The sequence below is a fragment of the Otolemur garnettii genome, unplaced genomic scaffold, assembly GCF_000181295.1.
Source record: "Otolemur garnettii isolate 467f Iridium unplaced genomic scaffold, OtoGar3 scaffold00035, whole genome shotgun sequence".
NCBI classification, from domain to species: domain Eukaryota; kingdom Metazoa; phylum Chordata; class Mammalia; order Primates; family Galagidae; genus Otolemur; species Otolemur garnettii.
In genome coordinates, this window is record NW_003852430.1 from 716,125 (window position 1) to 738,665 (window position 22,541).

The 22,541-nt window shown below is 40.5% G+C and overlaps 1 protein-coding gene across 1 annotated transcript in view; it reads right to left on the bottom strand.

Moving 5' to 3' along the window:
• Window positions 1-22,541, bottom strand: part of PKHD1 (PKHD1, fibrocystin/polyductin) — a 435,622-nt gene that overhangs the window by 191,027 nt on the left and 222,054 nt on the right. The window contains exons 48-50 of the mRNA XM_023513135.1: window positions 15,532-15,709; window positions 14,022-14,217; window positions 1,708-1,773 (exon numbers count right to left, since the gene is read on the bottom strand). Of these exons, the coding sequence (XP_023368903.1) occupies window positions 1,708-1,773; window positions 14,022-14,217; window positions 15,532-15,709 (440 nt within the window). The remainder of the gene's footprint in view (window positions 1-1,707; window positions 1,774-14,021; window positions 14,218-15,531; window positions 15,710-22,541) is intronic.

The window sequence follows — 22,541 nt, forward strand, 5'->3', positions numbered from 1 at the left end:
CCCGGCTATTTTTTGGTTGCAGCCGTCATTGTTGTTTGGCGGGTCCGGGCTGGGGATTTGAACCCGCCACCTTAGGTGTACATGGCTGGCGCCTCAGCCGGTTGAGCTATAGGCGCCGAGCCCCTGCTATGGATTTTAATACACTTATAAATTAATGCATGCCCAAGAAAGTAATTTAAGCACATCAGAGGCCACATGAGAGCAGAAAGAACAATGGATTGAGTTGGGACAATTGGGTTCTCATCTCGGCTCAACCTCTGACTACTGATGCAACTACGGACGTGACTGGTAAGAGGCTTAATCTATAGGCTTCCACATCCCCACTGGTAAAATGGCCATTTGTAAAAGGAAGACAGCCTGTAAGGTCCCTTTCTTTGTTAATATCCTATAGTTTTACAAAGCATCAGCTTCTTATTTCATATGTTCTCAGCAAGTCACATTTCATAGGCCAACTGAAACATTTCTCAGTTAAGCTGACCCCTTCTAAAAAAAGCACTGGATGCCAGTGACTATACTGTTCTTCCAAAGAGTCCCTAAAAAAGAAAGCTTCACAGCTGTCACAGCTTCACAGGGGCAGGGTAAGAACTTCCCTGGAAGGTATGTGCTCTGCCAGATAGAGACTAACCCAACAAATTGAATCTCCTCTTGGGGAACTTGAACACAGAACTCTCAGGGAGGACACAATGATAATTTTCCTTCATAATTGTCATTTTAAAGGAAATTTGTTGAATTTTTAGTTTTGAAGGAAATTTGTTGAATTTTTGATTCATATCTCAAAGAGACCAGAGGACCTCATGAAGTCAAAGGCTATTCCATCTTGTGCATTGTGGTATCCCACCCCCTCACAGCAGAGGCCCTCAGCAAAGTATTTTGAGCCAACTACAAAAAAAGAGAGATTCAGAACAAGGGAGAAAAAGAACAAAATACTATGGCAGCTCCAACACCATTTGAAAACAGTCTTGAATTACATTCTTTGTAGTCCAATCAGCATGGAATAGTAACCATCAGTACCTCTAACTTGTAGTTTTCGTTGTCTCTTACCTCTGACCACTTATTAATTTAGACGGAGAAATTAGATCATTTTCTGATTACCATGGGCTCTGCTCCAACATAGCACAAAAATGCCACTGAAAATCAAAGGAAAACTCTGCCTTTGAAAAGATTTATCCCTCCTGCAAAAGTATAGTTAAATTGACTCAGGATAAACAAAAACAAACAATGTAATACATTAAAAGGTGCTTATGAGACATTTAGTCTTTGAGAATTGGGCTTTTTTGAGTTAGATTTCACAGAACCATCTGACTTTGGGTGAGGGTTGTTTACCCTGATTTCCTGAAATTACCAGGAACAATTAAAGTTTTTAGAGATACCCTGAATTTTTCTTTCCATTTAGAGGGGGCCTAATGGCCCATCTGCAGATCTGGAGTCCTGTGTGCACATATGGTCCATGATTTATACAATGTGCTTATTTACATGTTTTAATTCTTACTTTCCATTGTTTTGAAAAATAAATGTATCTTTAAATCTTTCTTTGACAAGCAGATACATATTTAGTTACAGCGGTAATACCATTGAGAGTTGTCAGGCATAACAGCATTAGGACAGATAGCGGCCTGTTTATTAACAACATTCCAAGGAGGAATTTGTGTAACTATAGGAGAACATTCTGCTGTACTAGGCACTTCTATTTAGTGTTTTACTACTCACCTGAAATAGTCGGAGATGCACCTTCTGTCACCTGGACAATTACTTGAACTTGGCCTTCACCTGCAACTGAATACAAAGAGCCACAACTCAGAGGTGAAGCAAAGATCTTAATTATATTCACATGTGAGAAAAAAATGAAACTCTGCTATATTCTCCCCAACCTAACTAAATCCTCAAGATAAAAAAATGAAGTCCTTGTTAGTTAATCTAACAACTGATTTCCAACATTTGATTTTAATTGTTTGTATTTGATTAAATTTAATTATAGTGAGGGCTCCACAAGAATTAGCACATAATAATTAAGAAAAATTTAAAAAAGAAAACCTTTTGCCAGATGTTCTTTAGAAGCCAATGGTGTCCAGCAAGGCACACCTCATATCCTACTTCCTCTCCATCATTTTGTAGGCTCAGCTTCTAGAATTCATGTGTTTTTCACCAATAGAGTTCAGATCATCCATGAAATGTATTTGCTTTACCTTGATCCAAACAAATTGTCCTTTTAATGAAGGCTTTTCCCCCCACCCCCCATTCTCTTCTCATCTTCCAAACCAACTGAGCACATTTAAAAGGCCTGGGGTTCATTAATTTTAAGTGTTCAATAAATTAGTGGAAATAATCAAAAGGCCTGATTCTTTCTGATAACGACAATTTGATGTCGGTATAAACCAGTAGATTAAGCTGGGAACATATGCTCCTTTGCCAAGAGAGGCTGCTATAATTAAATAGTGAATGCATCTACAAGGTGCTCTCACGCCTGATTAATTAGTAATCAGGTGCACGAACTCCATTTTCCTGGTCACACCTTGTCTCTTATTGGTTAATTACCTTTCTGCCTTATCATATGACATGTGAACCAGCACCTCCCACCACAGGAGGACCCAATGCTGCTGAAGGCTCCAGCCTCAGGGCCTCAACCAAATTCACAGTCTCCAATTTTGTGTTCCTGGGGCCCTAAAACCTTTCCTCCATCACAGATGAAATAGACCAAGGATCATTCCATCTAATTAGAAAACATAAGCTTCACAATATGACAAAGAAAATGATCCCCAAAGAGATCCATGATGAGACCTCTCCAATTCTTCTATTCTTATCTTGGTCATTTTCTCATTTAAAAATTGTTCCAATTATGAAAAACATGAGTCTGTGGCTTTCTCCTTATACTGTCAAATCCTGAGACCAGGTACAGTGCTAACATGCTCTTGACAAGATCTACTTTTATCACTAATTCTAAGACTTTGCTTAAATTCTTCCTCTATCCTGTAGTCTATTTCACTCATCTTTCTAAGTTAATAATAATAAAGACACCAGTCTTGTTTCTCTTTTTTATATGAGGTGTGATTCATCCTTCTGTTCACATCGGTCTGTGCATTCTCTAATTTGAAAAGCACTTAATATACATACTGTAATATTTAGCCCAAACTGTTCTCAATTTAGTATTTATTGAGCATGATTGTTAATTTAGTATTGCATCAATAGTCAATTTTGTCTTCAAAAATTTTCAAGGGGAAATTTTTCTCACATGCCTTAAGACACTAGGCATTGCTACAAATGTAGAGACTTCATTTCCATGGACCAATTTAGAAATCAAGTTGACAGTGCTCTACTCTGGGTACCTAGCATTTAACTGACAACTTACACGTTCTGCCTGCTTTCTTAGTAGTAGGAAATAACCCTTTCAAGGAGCCAAAAAGCAAAATAATTTTCAAAGTTAGGCATACTCTGATTTCTCCTCAAATCAAATAAATGTTTGACCTCCTACTAAAAAGTTAGACTTCACTGGAAAGAAAGGAAAAAGAAAATATGGTGAAGACAGCTTGTGGAACCAAGCAAAAGTCTGTAACAATACAATACCCTTCTGTAAGACAAAGGGATTAAATATTGCAATAGAATCAAACTCTAAGAAAGGTAAATTAGATAAAATTTCAGGAAACATTTGGAAACAGAAATCAGCTCATTTAAAGATGTTACAAAAATCATCCTTAATGGTTTCCAAGTTATGTAGATTTCAGCACATCTGTGCCCTCTTCTTTAAGACAGAGCCACGGAGGTAAGGAGAGTAATAATAATAGTTACAAATCAAGAGTCTTCTTCAAAGCCACTCCAGTCATTTTACAATAATTCAATCAACCCAAAATAACTATAATTTATACCTGTAAGAGGAATGATTAGGAGGAAGAAAGAATGGGAACATTATTTTTCCCCACTGGATAAAATGAGGAAATTTAAGGTAGAAGGAAAGTAGTGGGCACGGCTGCTCACACCTGGAATCCTAGGACTCGGGAGACCAAGAAGGGTAGATTGCTTGAGCTTCAGGAGCTTGAGACCAGCCTGAGCAAGAGCACAACCTCATCTCTACTACAATACAGAAAAGTCAGCTGGGTATTGTGGTGGGTGCCTGTAGTCTCAAGTACCTGAGAGGCTGAAGGATGAGAATTGCCTGAGCCCAGGAATTTGAGGTTGCTGTGAGCTATGATGCCAAGGCACTCTAGTCTGGGATAACAGAATGAGACTCCATCTCAAAATAATAATAACAACAACAATAATGTGGAGGGAAAATATTCACTGTATCCAAAATCCCTTGAGTGAAAACTACGCCGAGAAAGTATAAATGGTTACAGTTATCATTATGATGACTCTCCCTCTCATGCAAGACTGTCGCCTCATTCTTTCATTCAATTCATCCCTTACCCAGGCACTGTTTTGAGTAAACCAGGGCTTTCTGGCTCAGCGCTCTGTTGCCTCTGTAGCTTTATCCACGACAGCATGCTCATGGCTTCTGGACTGAGTGGCCACTGATTTTCTTCAGCCTCTCCACGTGTACAAATGAACTCCACCTCCAGAAGAACCGCTTCCCAAAATAGACATTGGAAAACTAAATAGCATCTTAAAAACTCTATGCTCACTTCATTAAAGTTGAGTGTGTGAATGTCACTCAGAGAAGGTAAGTAGTTTCAGGACCAAAGAGGCAGAGCAAAGTGAACAAAAGCAGAAAGCATTAGAAGACTCTTATTTCCAATGTCACCCCCTCTACAGGGGGGGGTGGTTCTGAGCTTGTGGGTAAGGATCCAAGGACTATTTCTTCCCAAGCATCATTTCTAGGTCATGAGAGACATCAGAGTGGCAGGGAGAATTTGGGTGCTAGAGCCCCACAGGCTGGACCTGAATCCTGGCTCTTCTGGTTCTTAGATATGGGCAACTGATGAGTTATTCATCATTTCTGAACCTCCCTCACTTCCACCAAAAATGGGAATAGTCATACTATCTATCTCACAGGGTTACTGGGTAGAATAGATAGGATAATCCGCGGAAATGGCTCAGCACATAACTAATGATTACCAATACTGTCATTACCGCATGCTCATTATTCTAGGCACCAGTTAACAAAGTTCAAAAAAATGTGCTTTTATTCTCTTTACTCTTTTGACAGCTGCACCTAATTGTGATGAGCTGTAGTCTGACAGAGCTGTAAGCAACTTAAGCAGATCTGCTGAAGTCTGTTAAGTGGTTTGCCTCTATAAAAGACTGTACATGCGAAGTGTCATTTCCAATCTGAATAAACACAAAAAAGGATGAAAATCATCTAAGACTGAAGGTATGGACTTGGGAAGAGTTTACAAGCCTTCTCCAAGCTGTGATATTGTGCATATGTTTTCTCAGGGCTTGCGTGTTCTGATTTTGTGTTTGTAATATGAGCACAGTTAATCTTCCTTGTTTATACATAGAGCCTCTTTGTGGTTGATCCTTCCCAGATTGTAAGAAGATCTAGGCCTCCAAAAGAAAAAAAAAATTCTTTGGGTCAATTATTGCCAAGTTATTCTGATGAGTGCTATACGATCTGAGCTTGCTATAAACACAGAGATCTAGGAGGAAGAGAAAAATGTGCTAACTCCTAGTAAGAGAAAGAGAAAGTAAACTGCAGACTAGATGTGATACTGGTACTACCAAAGTAATGTGCCTGATAAACTTTGTCCTCCTTGGAAAAGACAAAAATTCATGGACTCTCTCCCTATACAGGCTTAATTCTCTCTTAAAATTTCGAAGGGAGAAATAAGTACCTAACTATTTAGAACCAAAGAAAAGTCACACGGCAGCTGAGTGGATTCTAGACTCCTTCCCTGTTTCTCCCTTCCATTCACATTCTCATTCTCACTTTGTTGTTTCAATCTACGCACATATGAGCACCTCTCACTCAGCCCAGGTTATCCAGTGTGTCAGCCACTGACTACACAATGACAGAACATGAAACAGTAACTGTAATTGGAGGCTGCAAATTGCATGTAATTGACTACCTGCCCTGACTTCGGGCTTTCCTTCCTGTGTCATCTGCCTGCACCCAAGTCCAGCTTTGTCTTCCTGAGCCAGCTGTTGGGTTGAGTCTCTGCATTTTCACCCTACACTACTCCCCACATCTTCTCCACACACCCGCATCCTCCTACTGTTTCTCCTGTCCTGCTCAGTGAACTTGACCTCATTCCCTAGAAGTCACCTTGCCTGTGCAGCCACAGAGAAGACTTGCTTGTCAACTGGTCCCTGGGCAGCTAAAGCTGGATTCACAGGACCAACCACACTCCCGTCTGATTCCAGTGTCACAGACACAGCCACGGAAACCAACTTGGTCCTTATACCACATGATCTTCTAAAGTCCTTCAGAGAAATATTATATGAAAATCCTGTGATCACCGTGGACACCTCTATTATCCCAGTAACTCACATTCATGGAAGGGTGTGATTGTTTTAAGAATAAAAAGAGCATGATCAAGATGCCAGAAGACATATCTGCATTAAGCATAGTCCTGAGAGTTGGTTCAATTAACCCTTCTTAATTAACTCAGAGAACAATAACAATTGTTATTCTGATTCAGAGCAATGTTTATGATATTTCTGTGAAAGTATTTGTGATGTCCTGGGCCCCTGTTTGGACCTCCAGGGACAGAACCTCTATGGAGGCTCCTGGAAATAAGCATTCCAGCTTTTAGCCCATGAGGTAAGCTTTAGAAACACTGGTTTAAGGAATTATACAACTTACCCTGTACTATAGCTCTCAAATATGTAGTTTGTTCTCAGGAGGAGTCATTCTTAGAAAGTGAAAGACCCAGTTTGGAAAATATTCTTGCGTTCACAATTCTTACTTTTCACCAATTACACCAAAAGCTTGCAGACTACATCATATTCCCCAAATATAAAATGATCAGTGATGATTTTAGCAGCATAAAAAGTTTCACTGTAGGGCCGCACCTGTGGCTCAAAGGAGTAGTGTGCTAGCCCCATATGCCAGAGGTGGTGGGTTCAAACCCAGCCCTGGCTAAAAACTAAAAAAAAAAAAAAAAAAGTTTCACTTTAGTAGCCATAAATTGTGATAATTTGGATAAAAAAAAGCTAACCTATTAAACCCATGATCTTATGGATTTTATTGCTTAAGAAGAGGTTAGGTTTTTAAAATAAGACTGTATAGGAATAGATTTATGAAAAACACCAAATAATAGTTCAAAAGGCATAAGGATCTGGAAAAATTATGAAAATAGCACTAACATATCTCAACTTTATCAAGAACATTGTTAAATAATAAGTACAGATTTTTCTTATAAAGGGAAGAAAAAAGAGTCAGTTTATAAGACTAGCTATATAAGCTTAGATTTTTTTTTTTTAAGGGGAGATAGTAAACTAGAAAAAACACTGAACCTACAGTCAGAAGAGCTGAGTTTTAACACTGGTTACACCACCTGTGACCTGTAAGAATTAAGACTAGTCACTCGGCATTGCTAAGAATTGGCAATTGCTAAGAAGTGGAATTGTGTGATTCCTTTAAAAAAATTTGATTCCGACTTCAAAGTTTCTTTCCCTTCTTTTTCCCTTCCCTCCTTCCTTCCCCCTCCTCTCTCCCTTCCTTCCTTTCCTCCCTCCCTTTTCTCCTTTTCCTTTTGGAGACGTTGTTTCTCACCAAGAGGCAAGTCCCTTTTCCCGTCCCCCCTTTCTGTTCCGTTACCTATAAAGGTTAGTGCATTTCCCTCCAGTCGATCCTCTATATTTCTGGTAAAAAATCCTTGGGGGATCTTTGGGGAAGGAGTTTTCTATAAGAATGTAAATTAATTTATTAACTAGAAAGCTATAGATTGCCTTAGAGGGCCTCAGCATGGAAATGGCTGCAGAGCTGCAAAAAGATTATGATTCTGCTCTGCCTACAAAATCCTCCCCCAGAGCTCGGGGAGCCAGCTGAGTCCTCTCTCCTTCAGTCTTTCTCTGGGAGTTGCCTGGAGTCTTCTAGACCCACTGAAGAACCTAAGCTATAGGTTTGGTGGTCGCCGGCTTCAGCCCAGTGCCCTTCCCACTTGAAGAAAAGGAAACACTGGGGCATCCAGGATCAGACTCAGAGAAGTGTCCCCTATTGTCAGGCTCCCTGAAGTTAACAGCATCTTTTCTGACTCATCTGTGTAATGTGACTTGAGCTCTTCAACACAACGTGGCGCCCACAATAAGGTCCATCTGTCTTTCTATCCACAGCCATCTTTCCCTCGTGGCTAGAGCCCTGGCTGCTCACCAAGCAGCCTGCCTTTATTTGGAGAGGGGGACATTTGGACACACGCGCTGGCCAGCCTGGCTAGACGTGGCTTTTTTTAGTCCCCTCAGAAGAAGGTGGTGCAGCCAGAGCCTCGGAGCCTCACAGGCAGGCGGACCTTCTCAGCTGCCGCCTCACACAAGGTCCCAGCTCGGCGGTGTTTCTGCTGTGTGCACCGGGGGGCTGTGTGAACTCCAGAGGGCAACTGTGAATGGCGCAGCATCTGATATGAATTTATCACCGGCTGCTGGTTGGGAGGGGCGCAGAGCAGAGGAAGGGGCTGTGAGTGTTTAATGCACCCCGCCACAACCCAACAGTTTGCCCTAAAAGAGCCTTTTACCAATATAAAAGGACGGGGTCAAAAGTAAGTTGACCCCTGACAGAATGCACAATTATTAGGAGGAGGCTGTGAGAGCAGCTGCTGGAACCCCACTGGCTCCCCGAATCAGGCTTCCAAGAGTCAGAATATGAATAATCAACTCAAGATTGTTCTCTCCACCTCTCTCCACCCCCACCACCTCCCCTCAACCTTCCCCTCCTGTTTTGGGCAAGTCTGATTCTATTTCCACAGGAAGAAGCATAGCCCTCCCTTAGCAGCTGCAATAATTGTGTTCCTATTGTGATGAAGACCTCCTCCTGGCCACCCCCCTACAAGTGGCCATTGTGAGCGGAGAGTCAGTGATTATACGCTCCCCCTGGTGCTTTGGGGGACCCAGCTGCCTAAGTGCTGACACACGAGCCTGGGGAAGGCCAAGGAGGGGCCGGTGGAGGCAGGAGGTGGGGGAGGACAGTCTGTGAGATGGGGACTGTGACATACCAGACCTTCTGCATAAGTCAAGCCCAGAACAAATAAGGCTTTATCAGGCCCCGGTGATGAGGGCTCTCATCTCCCTTTGAAGTGGAGCTGAGCATGGGGCCTAGCAGCTTTTCCTCCTTTGGACCAAGAAAACATCCTTCTTTTGATATGCTACATGCTCATTATCTCTGCCCCATTTAATGATTTTTGATTGAAGGGTGGCGGCTGGGATGCCGAGAGGATGGTTGAGAGAGGCTCCATCCCGCCAAGCCCCTAAGAAAGGCTTTCCTTGTGCCCAGGCCTAAATTCGGAATTTCTTAACAGTGTGCTGCTTGTTCTTAGAGGCAGATAAGGGCTGAGCGTGAAATTCTTAATTAAGCAATAAATAGAGAGTGGGGTGTCAGCAGATGTAGCCAGTAGCTATGGCAACGGGAATCACATGGGCAAGAGAGCTGAAACTCCATGTAGGCCTCGGGCCTGGGCCTGACTGACAGCTGAAGAATCCTACAAAGCTTGTAAACCAGATTAATTAGCTGACTAATTATTTCATAGCGTTAATGTAACTAAAAAATAAAAATAGTTCACCATGAACTGAAACATCCCTGGAAAAAAAAAAAAAAAAAACCAGCCAGCCGGGAAAGAAGCAGTGAGAAGTGGCTTGTCAAGGCTGAGACGGGAGCAGCCAGTGAATTGAATCACACGGACGGAAAAATGGGCTCGCTAGAATTTTCTCCCAACTTTGCAAATATCAAAGAACACTTGTTCTATGCTCATCATACTCGTTCCCAAGCATGGCGTAAAAGTCACAGTTGGGAACGGCCATTTGAAACAGTTTATTACATCAAATACTGTACTTCTTGAGTCCTACCTAGCACAAACGATGGCATACAAGTATTTTGCCTATGGTCTGTTTTGTAAGCAGCTCCTTGGGCAAAATTCTTGTTGGCTTTGGAAAGGCAATCCGAACCAATCTCCTTAAAAAATATTTTCAAATGGGTGGTATTATCTGTGAGAATAATTGCTTTAGTGGTACTGGATTTCAGTCCTGGGAACAATCTCTCATATGTGGTATATAATTGCAGACTTCACTTATCTCAGAAAATCTCAGAAAAGGAGATAAAAGGAGACTCTTGCAGAAAGGTTGTGACATGTACAGTGAGTTCAAGACAGGTGATATCATTAAACTTTCTGTACAGAAAGAAAAATTCTAGAGAAATAGTCTGCTTTTTTTTAAATGAAGTAACACGGCATACTAATCATACTTTAATATGTTTGGGGGTTTTGTACCACAATTCCAAGAGAGGAGGAAATATTCTTAACCGGCTTGGATGAATGAAGCTACTAAGTCATGGAGCAATTATAATGCCATGTCCCAGGTAAAACAGCCTACCAGCCACTGATGAAAACCCTACGCCCCAAGGGAAAGCCCCAAGAGTTTTCCCCAAAACATTCAACTCCATAAAGGCATTTACAGAACTAAGACAGAACTTGCCTTGGTGGAAAAGCAACATACAAAGGTCAGGACTTATTATATGTGCAGGATTTTTTCTTTGTCACTGGGGATCAGTGAGAAGTTTTCTCCTGCAACTCTGCCTAACACCCCCCCCATTCCTTTTTGGTCAGTGATCTATGATTATTTAGTGGGCAGCACACTCTAGTGGAGGGAACCACAGCCAGGAGCTAGAATGCCTGGGTTCTGGTCTTTTCCGTCTTTAGCCGGGCCTACGATGAGTCATGTATCTTAAAATCACACATGAAGCAGTCAAATAGAGGAAATGAAGATAATTGTGATTTTTTTTAAAAACTTCCTATCCTGGGGGATGTGGTAAGGCTGCAAACAAACAAGACAAAAGATGGTCCACTTAGAAGTGGTCAAGCGATGAATAAAAGGCAGCCAATTGTCAGTGAAGCAATGCTCTGAATGAAATGCCAGCCAAGAAAAGCAGCAGCACCCCCCAAAACCTGACATGGAATTCTGTGGGCCTGAAAAGAGGTCCAGGAGCTTCCCTGCAAGAAAAGGAAACTTCTGTATATACAACTCTTCCCATGTTTTTTTCTTCGCAGGAGTATGCCAACGCAGACTGTGAGGTCTTATATTTTATGTAAATTATCCCAGCTGTGCTCCTATGAAGTCAAGGAGTCAAAAAAAAAAAAAAATCAGGTGAAATTAACAACTGATCAATATGTAAAGTTCATGGAACAGAACATGAACTCTACTGCCTCAGTGGGGCGCCAGCTACAACCACTCACTGCTATCATGGCACTGGGAAACGCGGGCAGGCCTACAGAAAATAAGCCTAATCACCAGCTTCCTCCAGATCTTGTAGACTTTAAACAGGGAATAGCCAAAATTATCACTAAATCTACACAGCCCAGTGCAGCTGAGTGAATCACCACCCACAGAGCAGCATTAGAGCCTCCTACCTCCAGAGCCCTCATCTCCTCCAGGAGTGGAACAGAAGTGGTTCCAGCACCATATGCTCAGAGGGTAAGGGAGGCACCAACATCCATAAAAGCTACTGTTGGGAATCCTCTTCAAGGAGGAAGGATCTACAAGTTCATTAAACATTCAACAAACCCTCTGTGATTGCCTGTTTTTTTTTTTTCCCAACTCTTATGTGTATTTGAAGGTAGAAATAGAGGATAGCCTGATACAAAGAATTTTTAAAAATCAATAAAGGCTATGTATCTCCTAGAAATGTTTTATAATGAAGTTCATCTACATCATATACATGCACATATGCACACACAGATCTCCATTTACATACACACACCTACCTACATAGATGTGCATTTATATTATATAGGTATATCTAGTACAATCCTGTAACTTGCTATTTATTTAATTACTAGTGCTACCAAAGAGGAAGAAAGTCTACAGCTCTGTGACTTGATTTTTATTTCTTCGTGCGGTAAGTTTTTGTACTACATTTGGCTTATGTGAGTATTAAATGTACCCTTATATTAATCCAATATTTTTAAAAAATGATCTTGCAGTTTATGAACAAAAATCTGATGACTGGACAACATAGGCTCTTCAGAAACATACCAAGTAATAGTAAGAGAACAATTCGAACTAAAATTTGTTCCAGAATATATACCAAGTAAGTAGCTATAAAGTGCACGGCAACTGTTCCTGTTCTTACTTACGGCTATGTTCAGCCTTAGTGGTAAAGCAATCTCAGGGATCTCTGTCTATCCTAGGTTTTTACACATTTAGGTTACATTCATAGATGGATCAAATAAGAAAATCTGAACGGTATCAGTAGAAATAAAATATACAACAATCCATTTGGTAAAGGCGTAAACAATACCAGGAAGCACCAGACTCTCCACTCCGATGCTATTAACATGTATCAGTTCCAGGGGGCACCTGCAGATCAGACTGAGCTGACATAGCTAGGCACACATGACAGAGTGACAGGGACTCAGGACCAGGTCCTGGGGGCCATGTCTGGCTTGTGGCAGGGCTGGGACTTGATATGCTGGTCAAGTCCCCTGAATTTGAACAAGATCTATTAAGACTAATTTGTAACAAAAATGTTCATTCTAAATACCTACTTGATCAAATTATCTTTCTTACACACATCTGTAAAGAAGTGCCCTGACAGGGAGCTGAGCATTGGTACAGGCGGACACCATGGTGCTCAGAGGGACTCTGTTGACAGAGGGTGGAAAAGGAATTCAAGATAAACTCCAGGAAGTTGAAAGGAAAGAAATGCAGGGTCCTGACTCTCACACTGCCATCCTGTAAAACATGCACAATAAGAAGGTAAGGAAATGCTTTTGCCCTCTCTTACTCTGCAATCACATAAGGCATGGTTCTCAACCTTCCTAATGCTGCAACCCTTTAATACAGTTCCTGTGGGTCACAACTCACAGGTTGAGAACCACTGACATAAGCGTTCCTGATTCTATAAAATGGACCCTCCTGATTCCTTTGTCCAGACGCTAATCCTGACATAAAACAGACACAGCCAACCCTACAGTCCTCCAGTCAGCCATCGATAGGGTGACCAGATTTTAACATCTGTAAGGTGGGACAACATGGTGGGGGTGGGACGGAGGGGGGCAGAGAGGGGGATGGGGGGGTGGGGCAGAGGACGGGGCAGAGGACGGGGCAGGCAGGGCCTGACAACAATGCAAACTTTGATAAGCTGTTCTTGATAATCACTTCTCAGCAATTATTTATTACAGTTTAACATTATAAAATTAACAAAAATAATATAAAACTCATATTCTGGCGAAATAGCCATATGGCGGCTGAAAACCGTATATTCCCTTCTTGTTCTCCAGCCTGTTTGTGCATTCTTTCCAAAAATCAGGACTTTTTTAAAACGTCGCGGGACACGGGACAAATTGTTGAAAACCGGGACTGTCCCGCCAAAATCGGGACTTCTGGTCACCCTAGATGGTCACCATCGATGACCTCTCATTTTCCTCACTTCAGGTTCCCTTCCAAGGTTTTCCTTCTCACCTTTCACATGAACTTCACTCTTCATTCAACCTCCCGCTGTATCTGTTACCTTGCCTCAGTGGCCATAACCAGCCATCTGCCTTTACAGGCACTCACTGCAAATACAAGGTAAATTAAGGATACCAAAAACCACCAGTGTTTACTACGTACTTGCTGTGGGCTAGGCACTCTGCTAAAGATTTCCATATGTTATCCTCTACCCAATTTTCTCTCTTTTGAGGTGGGTCCTCTGGTTATCCTGCTCTCCACAGGAGGAAGTGGAGACTCAGAGAGGAAGAGCACCTGCTTGGAGCACTCTAGCTCCTGAGTGTTGGAGCTGGGGTCTGAACCCTGGGCGGTCTGATTGCAGAGTACACTCACTTAACCCTGATACATAGGGGGGCCCCTACAGTTCCTCAGCACTTCCCAGCACAGATGTCTGGAATTCCCCATAGAGTGGTGGCTTCTGATTATGTGTCTTCAAAACACTCATCCCATTGGATACTTACCCAGGTAGGTGAGTTGTCTCAACTGGGTTTTGAAGAACCAGTCACAGCCTTGGTTCTGACCAGGTGATGGAAGAAATGGAAGAGACAGACCCACGTGACTCCCGCATCTTATGAGGATGTTAGGGGAAGGTGGCAGGTCTGTGTGCACCAGCAGGAGGGAATTCCCAGGAGCAAAGTTGTCAAAGGTTGCTGAGTACTTGAAGTGAGAGAAAAGCACAAACATTTCATTTGGTAAGGAAGCTCGTAGCCCCAAACAACTATAAAGAATGAAGATGGGGTATTTTTAAAACATGGCAGAATTCAGACCCCGACTAGACTCTTCTTGTGGTAAATGGCTCAACTTAAATCCCCTCTGTAATAAATCCATAACAAGAGCTACTAAAACCTAGACTACGAAGACTGAAAGATGCTATAAGATTCTTCTTAATAACTTCAGTGGACAGAGGAAGAAATCAAGGCCCAGACAAGTGAATTAACTTGTGTCAGCTCAGACAGCTAGAAGAGACCGAGCCAGGTCTGGGATGCCTTTCCCATGTCTCCCGTAACTTAAAGAGGCAGGTAACCATAGGACTGTCGTCCGTTATAACAGTAACAGCTAGCACTGTTGGAGCATTTACTACACTATTTATTAGAGTCATTCAATACTTGACACATCCCTGTGATTGTTACTCTTATCCCCCTATTTTGCAGTTGAGGAAACTGGGGCAGACAGAGGCTCAGTAACTTGCCCCACACAGCAGGAGCACACTGAGCCAGGACATGAACCGAGGGTGTCCACCTTGAGAGTCACATCCTATTGCCTTCATGGTACAAATATTCTCCAGAATGCTGTCCTGGGAATCTCCAGGAGAGGAAACAGAGGTGTGGGGACAAGATCCAAAGTACTGTGCTCTGAATTTCTCCTAACTATCTGCTCTCATAACTGCTCAGGGAAATGTATATGATGAGACAAGGAGAAACAAATGTGTTAAATGGAAGGAAAGAATCTTGGGCAAATCCACTAGATTAATTTTTTAAAGCAGAAAATGCACCTACTTTCTGCATGGCTATTTCAATCTTCACTCCCCCTAACCATTTGACTACTTCAACCTAACCCAGCCTGGGAACTCGAGACCTTTACTTGCATGTTAATCATTGACCACAAGGTGGCAGTATGCAACATATAAATGCATCCTTAAGACATTTTCTCTGGCTACCGACCCCTCCGGGGTAAATTGGTTTTTAACCTGTGGTTTGGGTATTTTTTTTTTAATTGCGATTCTATAGGCTGTTTAGAAGTTATTTTTCATTGTATTAGTATATTTAAAATTTCAAGAACTATTCTGCACTCAAAATAACTTTAAATAGATATTAAATGTTCAAGTTAAAAAAAAAAAAGCCTCCAAGTCTCATATTAGGTTATATACATCTGGCCAACTACACTAAGACATGAAACCTATTTTTTTCACACAAGGAAAGATAAGAACCCCTGGGTGTGAGGGCATAGAGATGAATGGATTCCTGGGGTTACCTGCAGAGATCTGTTGATCCAAGGATTCTGAAACCTCAATGAGTAAGTCTCTTGGTCCAAAAGCAGAGCCATCCAACCATGAGGATTAGACAATGTATCATGGACATAATTGACAGTGGTTGTCTTATTTCTGCTGTCAGTAATGGTTAAATCATAAGGAGTGTCAGCAGCGTGAGCTCTAGGGTGATTTAAAAAAAAAAAAATGAGTTCCAAGGTTACTTGCCCATTACAGATTTAAAGTGTTCTTTTTCCCTCAATTTCAGTCATCTTTCTATTCTCTCCCTGTGTCTTAGGCTTTCTTCGCCTATGTGTCTATGGAGATTTCACCAGTCATTATATGGGCCAAAACAGCCCAGTGGGAAGTTGCCATTGGATTGCTCGAACATTACACTGGCCTGTGTACTGTAACACTCCAATCTTAGGTCACTAATAAATGTCATGCTAAGATGTTGTACAGTTCAGGATTATGTACTATTATTTTAACAAAGAAATATTTAGGGCAAGAATTTTGCCATAGACCAGATTCATCAATAGCCAAAAACTTGTTATTATTGGTAATTAGCTATTCCCATGGGGTACAATGATAAAGACCTTGGACTTGACATGCCCTGCTCCAACTTCTAGCAGAAGTGGTTGCAATAGTCTTCCCTGAAGAGATAACCTGGCCCCTCTCTTGTGGGCTTACATAGTTCCAAGCACTTCACTGCTATTACAGTTCCTCTGTGTTTTAAAAAACAAAGATTGTAAGATCCTTAAGTTAGAGGTGTTTTCTCCTTCCTCTTGGTAATCTCTACCGGCACAGGACCCGGCACAATGGAACTCAAGCCATATTTGTTCTATAAATGAAGAAGGTATGGATGAGATCTTCCTAAAGCAGCCAATGGCATTTTCCTAATTTATTTAAAGGATTTCTAGAAGAACCGAATTTTACCAGATGAGGAATCTAAAATAGATTATGGCAAAAGTAACAGATGAATATAACAAGCTAGAACTAGAAATGTGTGACTCAAGATCCCAAAATTATTCTATACAACCCATCTCAAAAAGTGATTTTTAACATTTCATTAGAACATAAATAGATCTTGGCAAATGCTAAGACCCTAAATGAGAATCAAAATGGACCTAAAAAAATTAAACAAAAGACAAAAAAATAAAAATCAACACACATTATGACTGTCCTTCTTCCTTTTGGTTTGGTTTTCACGAGAATCTCTAACTGTGGTATTTTGTTTCAGGCAGATACTTAAATTATCAAAGTAGAAAGAAATGACATGAAGGAGGATGTTGGGTTTTCACAACAAGGTGGACCCTGACTATATCTAATTCATAAGCCAGTGGCACATTATAAAAGGAAAATTTTTCGAGGTTTCATGTTTGGGCACTGGAGTCAAATGGGTATAAACTGGAAATCTAGATTAGTGCTCAAGTATCTGTTTGAATTTGAGCATATTACAGACTTCATTTAATCTTTAGATTTTTTTCTTTTTGAAATAGAGGCAACAACAGACACCTCATATAGCTACTATGAAACTTAGAGAGAGAATCTCCATAATACACTATTTTATGAGCCACTGTTAAGCTCAACATCTACTCATATCTTACTTAGGAAAGAACCTCTGATGTGCCAGATCTACCATTTTGCACTATTATATTAGGTCTAGAGATCTATCCAGGATATTTGCCAATTTAAGAACATTCCCAAAACCTTTTACGGTACAGATCATTGACCCTAGCAACGTAGCACTTGGGGGTACAGAGAGCATGCCAAAAAAATGTATACACATTTTAAGACAGGAAAAAAATACAGTATGTAATGGTAATATTCAAGTCACATTTGATTTTAGCAATTACAAGAGGTGCTCAAACATGACTTGGATTTATCTTTCTGTCATCAGTATATATTGAGTATTAGAATTTTAATATAGTTTTTTTTTAATATGGGTATGCCTTTTTGGCACACTCTCTGTGTTTCTTGGAAGATTAAATGTGTTTGTTTCATCCATTGATAAATTAATAAAATAAAAGGGATGAAAATCCTCAGAGTGTTTGGGTGTAAATAACTACTCTTTCCACTGGTTTCCTTATACAATTAATTGAACCTTTAAGACATCTTGAGGAAGGGGAAAATTTCCCTATCCCTTTTGAGATAGTTAAGAGGACTGCTGTTACTGTTGCTGTTCTTGTTGTTGTTACTTCTTCCATCAGGATTAAAAATGGAATTAATGGGAAACCCTCAACTCAAATTCTTAGAATCAAACTAAACCTATGGAAACGTAGGTCATCTGTTCTGACTGCCAGAGCATTGCAGGAATGCCCATCCTGTCTTTCTTTCATTTACAGGGTGTTTACATCCTCAAATAGAAGACCCTTCCATTTATGGAATTTATTGTTAAATTGTACTTTTTAGAAAAGCTTTAGAATGTTAAATTTCCTCCCTCATGCTGTCTAGCCACTTGCCCCCAATCATCATGCCTCTCTCCTCCCCTAACTAAAATCATTTGTCCCCTAGTCCCCAGAGATTGTCTAGCACATTTGGCCCAACTATGTTTAATGAACAAAAATAAGCTTATAAGAAATAAATGTAAAACTCAAGGGATAAGAAGGGATAAGTTGGAAATAAGACGTACTAAAGAGATAGATAAGCCGGCTGCAGTAGGTACCCTCATTTACACATCAAATGGAACACCCCACAACACAGAGAATGATTCTAAGTGTTCCAACTTCTGAAAGAGCATCATTTCAGCTTTCACAGAAATCTAGGGGCTTTGAAAAACAAATCCCAAAACCTAAATCCAGGATGTCCTAAGTGATAAGTCATAAGTTTCAGTTAATGATTTATATAGTAAGACATAAAACTGCCTTCAACACACTGCAAGCACAGTAAATATTTGTTGAATAAATAAACAAACGTACCAGGACACTCCAACTGTCTACTTAGTGATATTTCTCCCCATCATGGAAGTCTACCCAGAAAACCATATGAGATTCATAAGATTTCTTATAAAGTTATTAACCAAAGGAGATAAGCAGTTGATCATAAATTACCAGACCCTGATACGGATAACTCGATATCATTAGAATATTTACCAAGAGAACTTAAAACACTTATAACTAGTGGTCAGAAAAGCTCCCCTCAGCACAGAAACAATGGTCTCTGATCTAGGAACTTGCTAAGATTTCCTTACCAGCTCCTATTTCCTCTTACCTAGCCAGGTAGTCTCAATTAAAATACTTTTTCAAATAGTTTTATTTTAACTATTGACGGAGAGGAGAACCCTATCTGTTCAAATGCATGCATCCATGCCCATGTAATTCCTCCTGCCTTACCAGCCAGTCACTGTCATTATTTTCTCAGCTGTCATGCATACCACACCTTGACAATTATGCAAGTGTTGTTTTAATATGGGACAATACAATCCATCGGATAGACAGTTCCCCAGACATTTCCTAATTCCAGCAATGGGGCACCAAGAACCCACCCTGCTCACTTTAACTGGACTTAACTATTTCTCAAAGTTCCATTGGCATCCCATCTAAAAATCAATTTTTAGGATGCTATTTCTCCTGACTTAATTTCTACAAGCATTTTTGTTTTTATTATTTATTTATTTTTACATATACATGTGATTGTTAGGTTTCTACTTTTCACCTTCACAGAATTAAAAAAGCTTAAAATTACCAACAATAACAATGTTAAAGATAAGGACTAGAAACTTAATTTCTATAGGATGTAATTTCAATTTTTGAAGGAAGCATTTTTCAGACCATCTCCCCAGTTTTTCTGAAAGCCCTGGTAAATATAACCCCCTCTACAAGTAATGCCACTACCTGCTGGTGTTAATTAGGCTCTATTTGCCTTGGTGGCCTTTGGTGTTCTTGATGGCCTTTGCACCTTCCTTCTGATGTTCTCCTATCAATCGGCCTCCAATAATCTGATGCTAATCCCTCAGTCAGCCAGAGCACACTGTGATCCTAAATTACCCTTCCCTCATTCCCCTGATGCATTGATGGTGTCAAGACCTCTTCATCTATCTCAACCAAGGTCAGTTTGGAATGCAGTTTCATAGGCAGTCTTGTGCAGCACCAGACTCCTGTAGTGCAAGGCAGGGGGAGAAGAAGGTTGCAAAACATGCCTTTATCACCACTGGTAGTAGAAGGGATCATATGGTGCACTCTGAAAAGCAAATCAAATTGGAAAAGCCCCTTCAACCAGTAGACAAGATGCCTTGCATCGACATTGACCATCACTGGGGAGGTGGGGGTGGTACAGCAATTCTAAGTCAGTTCATTCCTATCCTACTAGGCCAAATGCCAGAACTGACAGTTGTGGGCTCTTCTGAAAAGCACCAAAAGAACACCAAGAGTCAAAGAACACCATGAAGAGAATTTACCAACCATAATTACTACAATTTTCGCTTGCCCTAAATAGCCACCAATTTCCCTGTGCCCTAAATAGCCACCAATCTCCCTCTCCTTACTGTTAATGAAGCAAAGGAGCACAAAAGTATTTCTAATTTGGAGGAGCCAAGGGAGTCTGCATGGGCCATTAGCAGCAGAGAGCTTCATTACTAGGGTAAGAAGTCTCTCCCTGAACTTCTCGTGGCTTTATGTGCAAGAAATCAGGAGGCAACCAGCCCATTTTAAATGTTAACCCTTACCTCTGTGTCAGCAACAGCTTCCTGTCTACAAAGACATAGAAAGACAGTAAGCCTTACCTGTCATTTTTCTTTTTCTATGGAATGCCTTCATTTTGGTTTTAATAACCAAACCTGTTTTTAATTCAGGGAGACATCCCTTTAGAAATATAACACTGTCACTTGGTAAAATTTCCCGGCCAGAGTATTGACTCACCATACCAGTTGCTTAAATAGTTACATAATTTAGTGCCCATGGACTGTGCAGAACTATTTGAATGTATACTGCCCACAGAAGATTTGTTAGGCAATCAGCAATACCAGTGAGAACAAATATTATCTCCCTGGTTTTTGTTTACCATTAGCTTACTTTTCCTGAGGGTCCATATTTCCGTGTATTAAGACAAATACTGCGTTGAGCTCTAAATGTTCTCAATTCAGAACAATTGTGAAATAAAGCCTTTACAATTATGCGTTTCCTAAGCCAGACACATCCTAATAGCTAGCTTCCAATGTTGCTGCAAGCATCTTCTGGATATTTGTGCTTGCTGCTGTCACTGTCATCTTTTACTGCACAAAGGGGACAACATTGAAATTGGGAGCACAGCCAAGAAGTTTTTGCAACATGGCTTTGCAAGAATATTCCACTCATAACTCCACTATCTGCCGACCTGCCACTGTTCAGTAATATTTTATGTGTTATCAGCAAGTTTTTCTATCCATGACCTTATTGATTGAAAAACCCATAAATATTTCTCCTTTCGAGCAAGGTAAAAAACCTGAACTACAACACTCAGACTCTTCACAAACTTTTAAAACTTCTTACATTTACATACAAGACAGAAGTGATGAATGCAGAGAAGAGCCATATGATTTAGCAAACCTTGTGTTTCTGGTGAGCTCACCCCACCATCATTCCTCCATGACTTTTCAGATGTATATTTCTATCTTTTTTTCAGAGTTGGCTAAACAAATAATTTTTCAACCCCCAAGTCAACCTGATACCCCGTCTAAGGTAGCATCTGTGCTTCTTTGCAGCATGTTTGCCTTCTGTCATAGTAGGACAACCCTTCCTGCTCATTATCCTAACCCATCACCCTACTGCCGATGACCCTCCATGCACCATGCCTTATCTTGTTTGGATCTGATAAGTACAGCTAGAATGACTGCACTGACCAGCAGAACCCCATCCTTGGAACTATTATACCTAGAAGTAAACAACTACTTGTTGGGAATATTAAAAAACAATTTTATGCATAAGGTAGGAAGTTATACTAAGAAGCCTGGCCTCCCTTTCATATAAATACACCTGGTGCTGTAGTGAGGATGACTGACATCCTTGGCCCCTCTTCCCAACTCCATGCTCAGTGATACCACATTGGTAGCTTCAAATAATGAGAAATGCGAGAGTATTTTTCACCACAGAATCAGGTAAATGCAGCAAACAAGAGCTTTTATTCTGAATAGCTAGTTGTTAAACATTTACTAGTGTACCACTGTACCCTTTTATTATTCATGAAACTTAATAATCATGTAATATTGTTGGCGATAGTCCTTAGTTTGGGGTCCATGAGGATTTTTTCTCTTTTTTTGCTTCTTTTCAGTTTTAATTTTGTAACCTCAGCTGCTAACAGAGGATAATACATCTTGGATAGTGCTTTGGTTTTTTTTAAGGACTGAAAAGATACCATTAGTGATGCTATGCCTATTTATCCCTAGGAAGGAGAGTTAGGCGATTATTAGAGGAAAAGGTAGGCCAAAATTTCCATTTGAACTCTTCTTTACTTTTGCATTCGCAGAGGCAGGGGGTACTTCATACTTTGAACACTGACACATTAAGAGCAGTTCCATAGGTAAAAACTGAACGCAAGCACTACAGGAGAGGATATTAAGCAAGATCTCAGAACCAAGGTGAACATTAACCTTTTATTTTCCAAGAAAAGTAAGAAGGAAGAAACAGATGAATCAAGGACTGTGTCTTTAACGACTCCAGATTCTACACTACCTGGGAGGTTTCTGAATCAACATGATGTCACATGATTATTAGAAACTATTCTCAATTTTTTAGGAATTGAATTAACTTACATTTGAACAAACTTAATTTCCTTGCCAGGTATTTGTTTTTCCAAAACATAAAAAATATGTAACAATCCATTCAATTAGTAGTATGCCTATGTGTTTTTTTTTTCTTGTAAATCATGAATGTATAATAGAGTCTTTTTTAAGATTGCATTTATTGAGTGACTACTACATGCCAAGCAATGACCCTGTGTGATACATACTATTATACCCATGTTACTGATGTGAGAACTAAAGCAAAAAATAACTTGTCCATAAGAATTTACATAAGAAGTAGGGAACTATGACTTGTGCTTA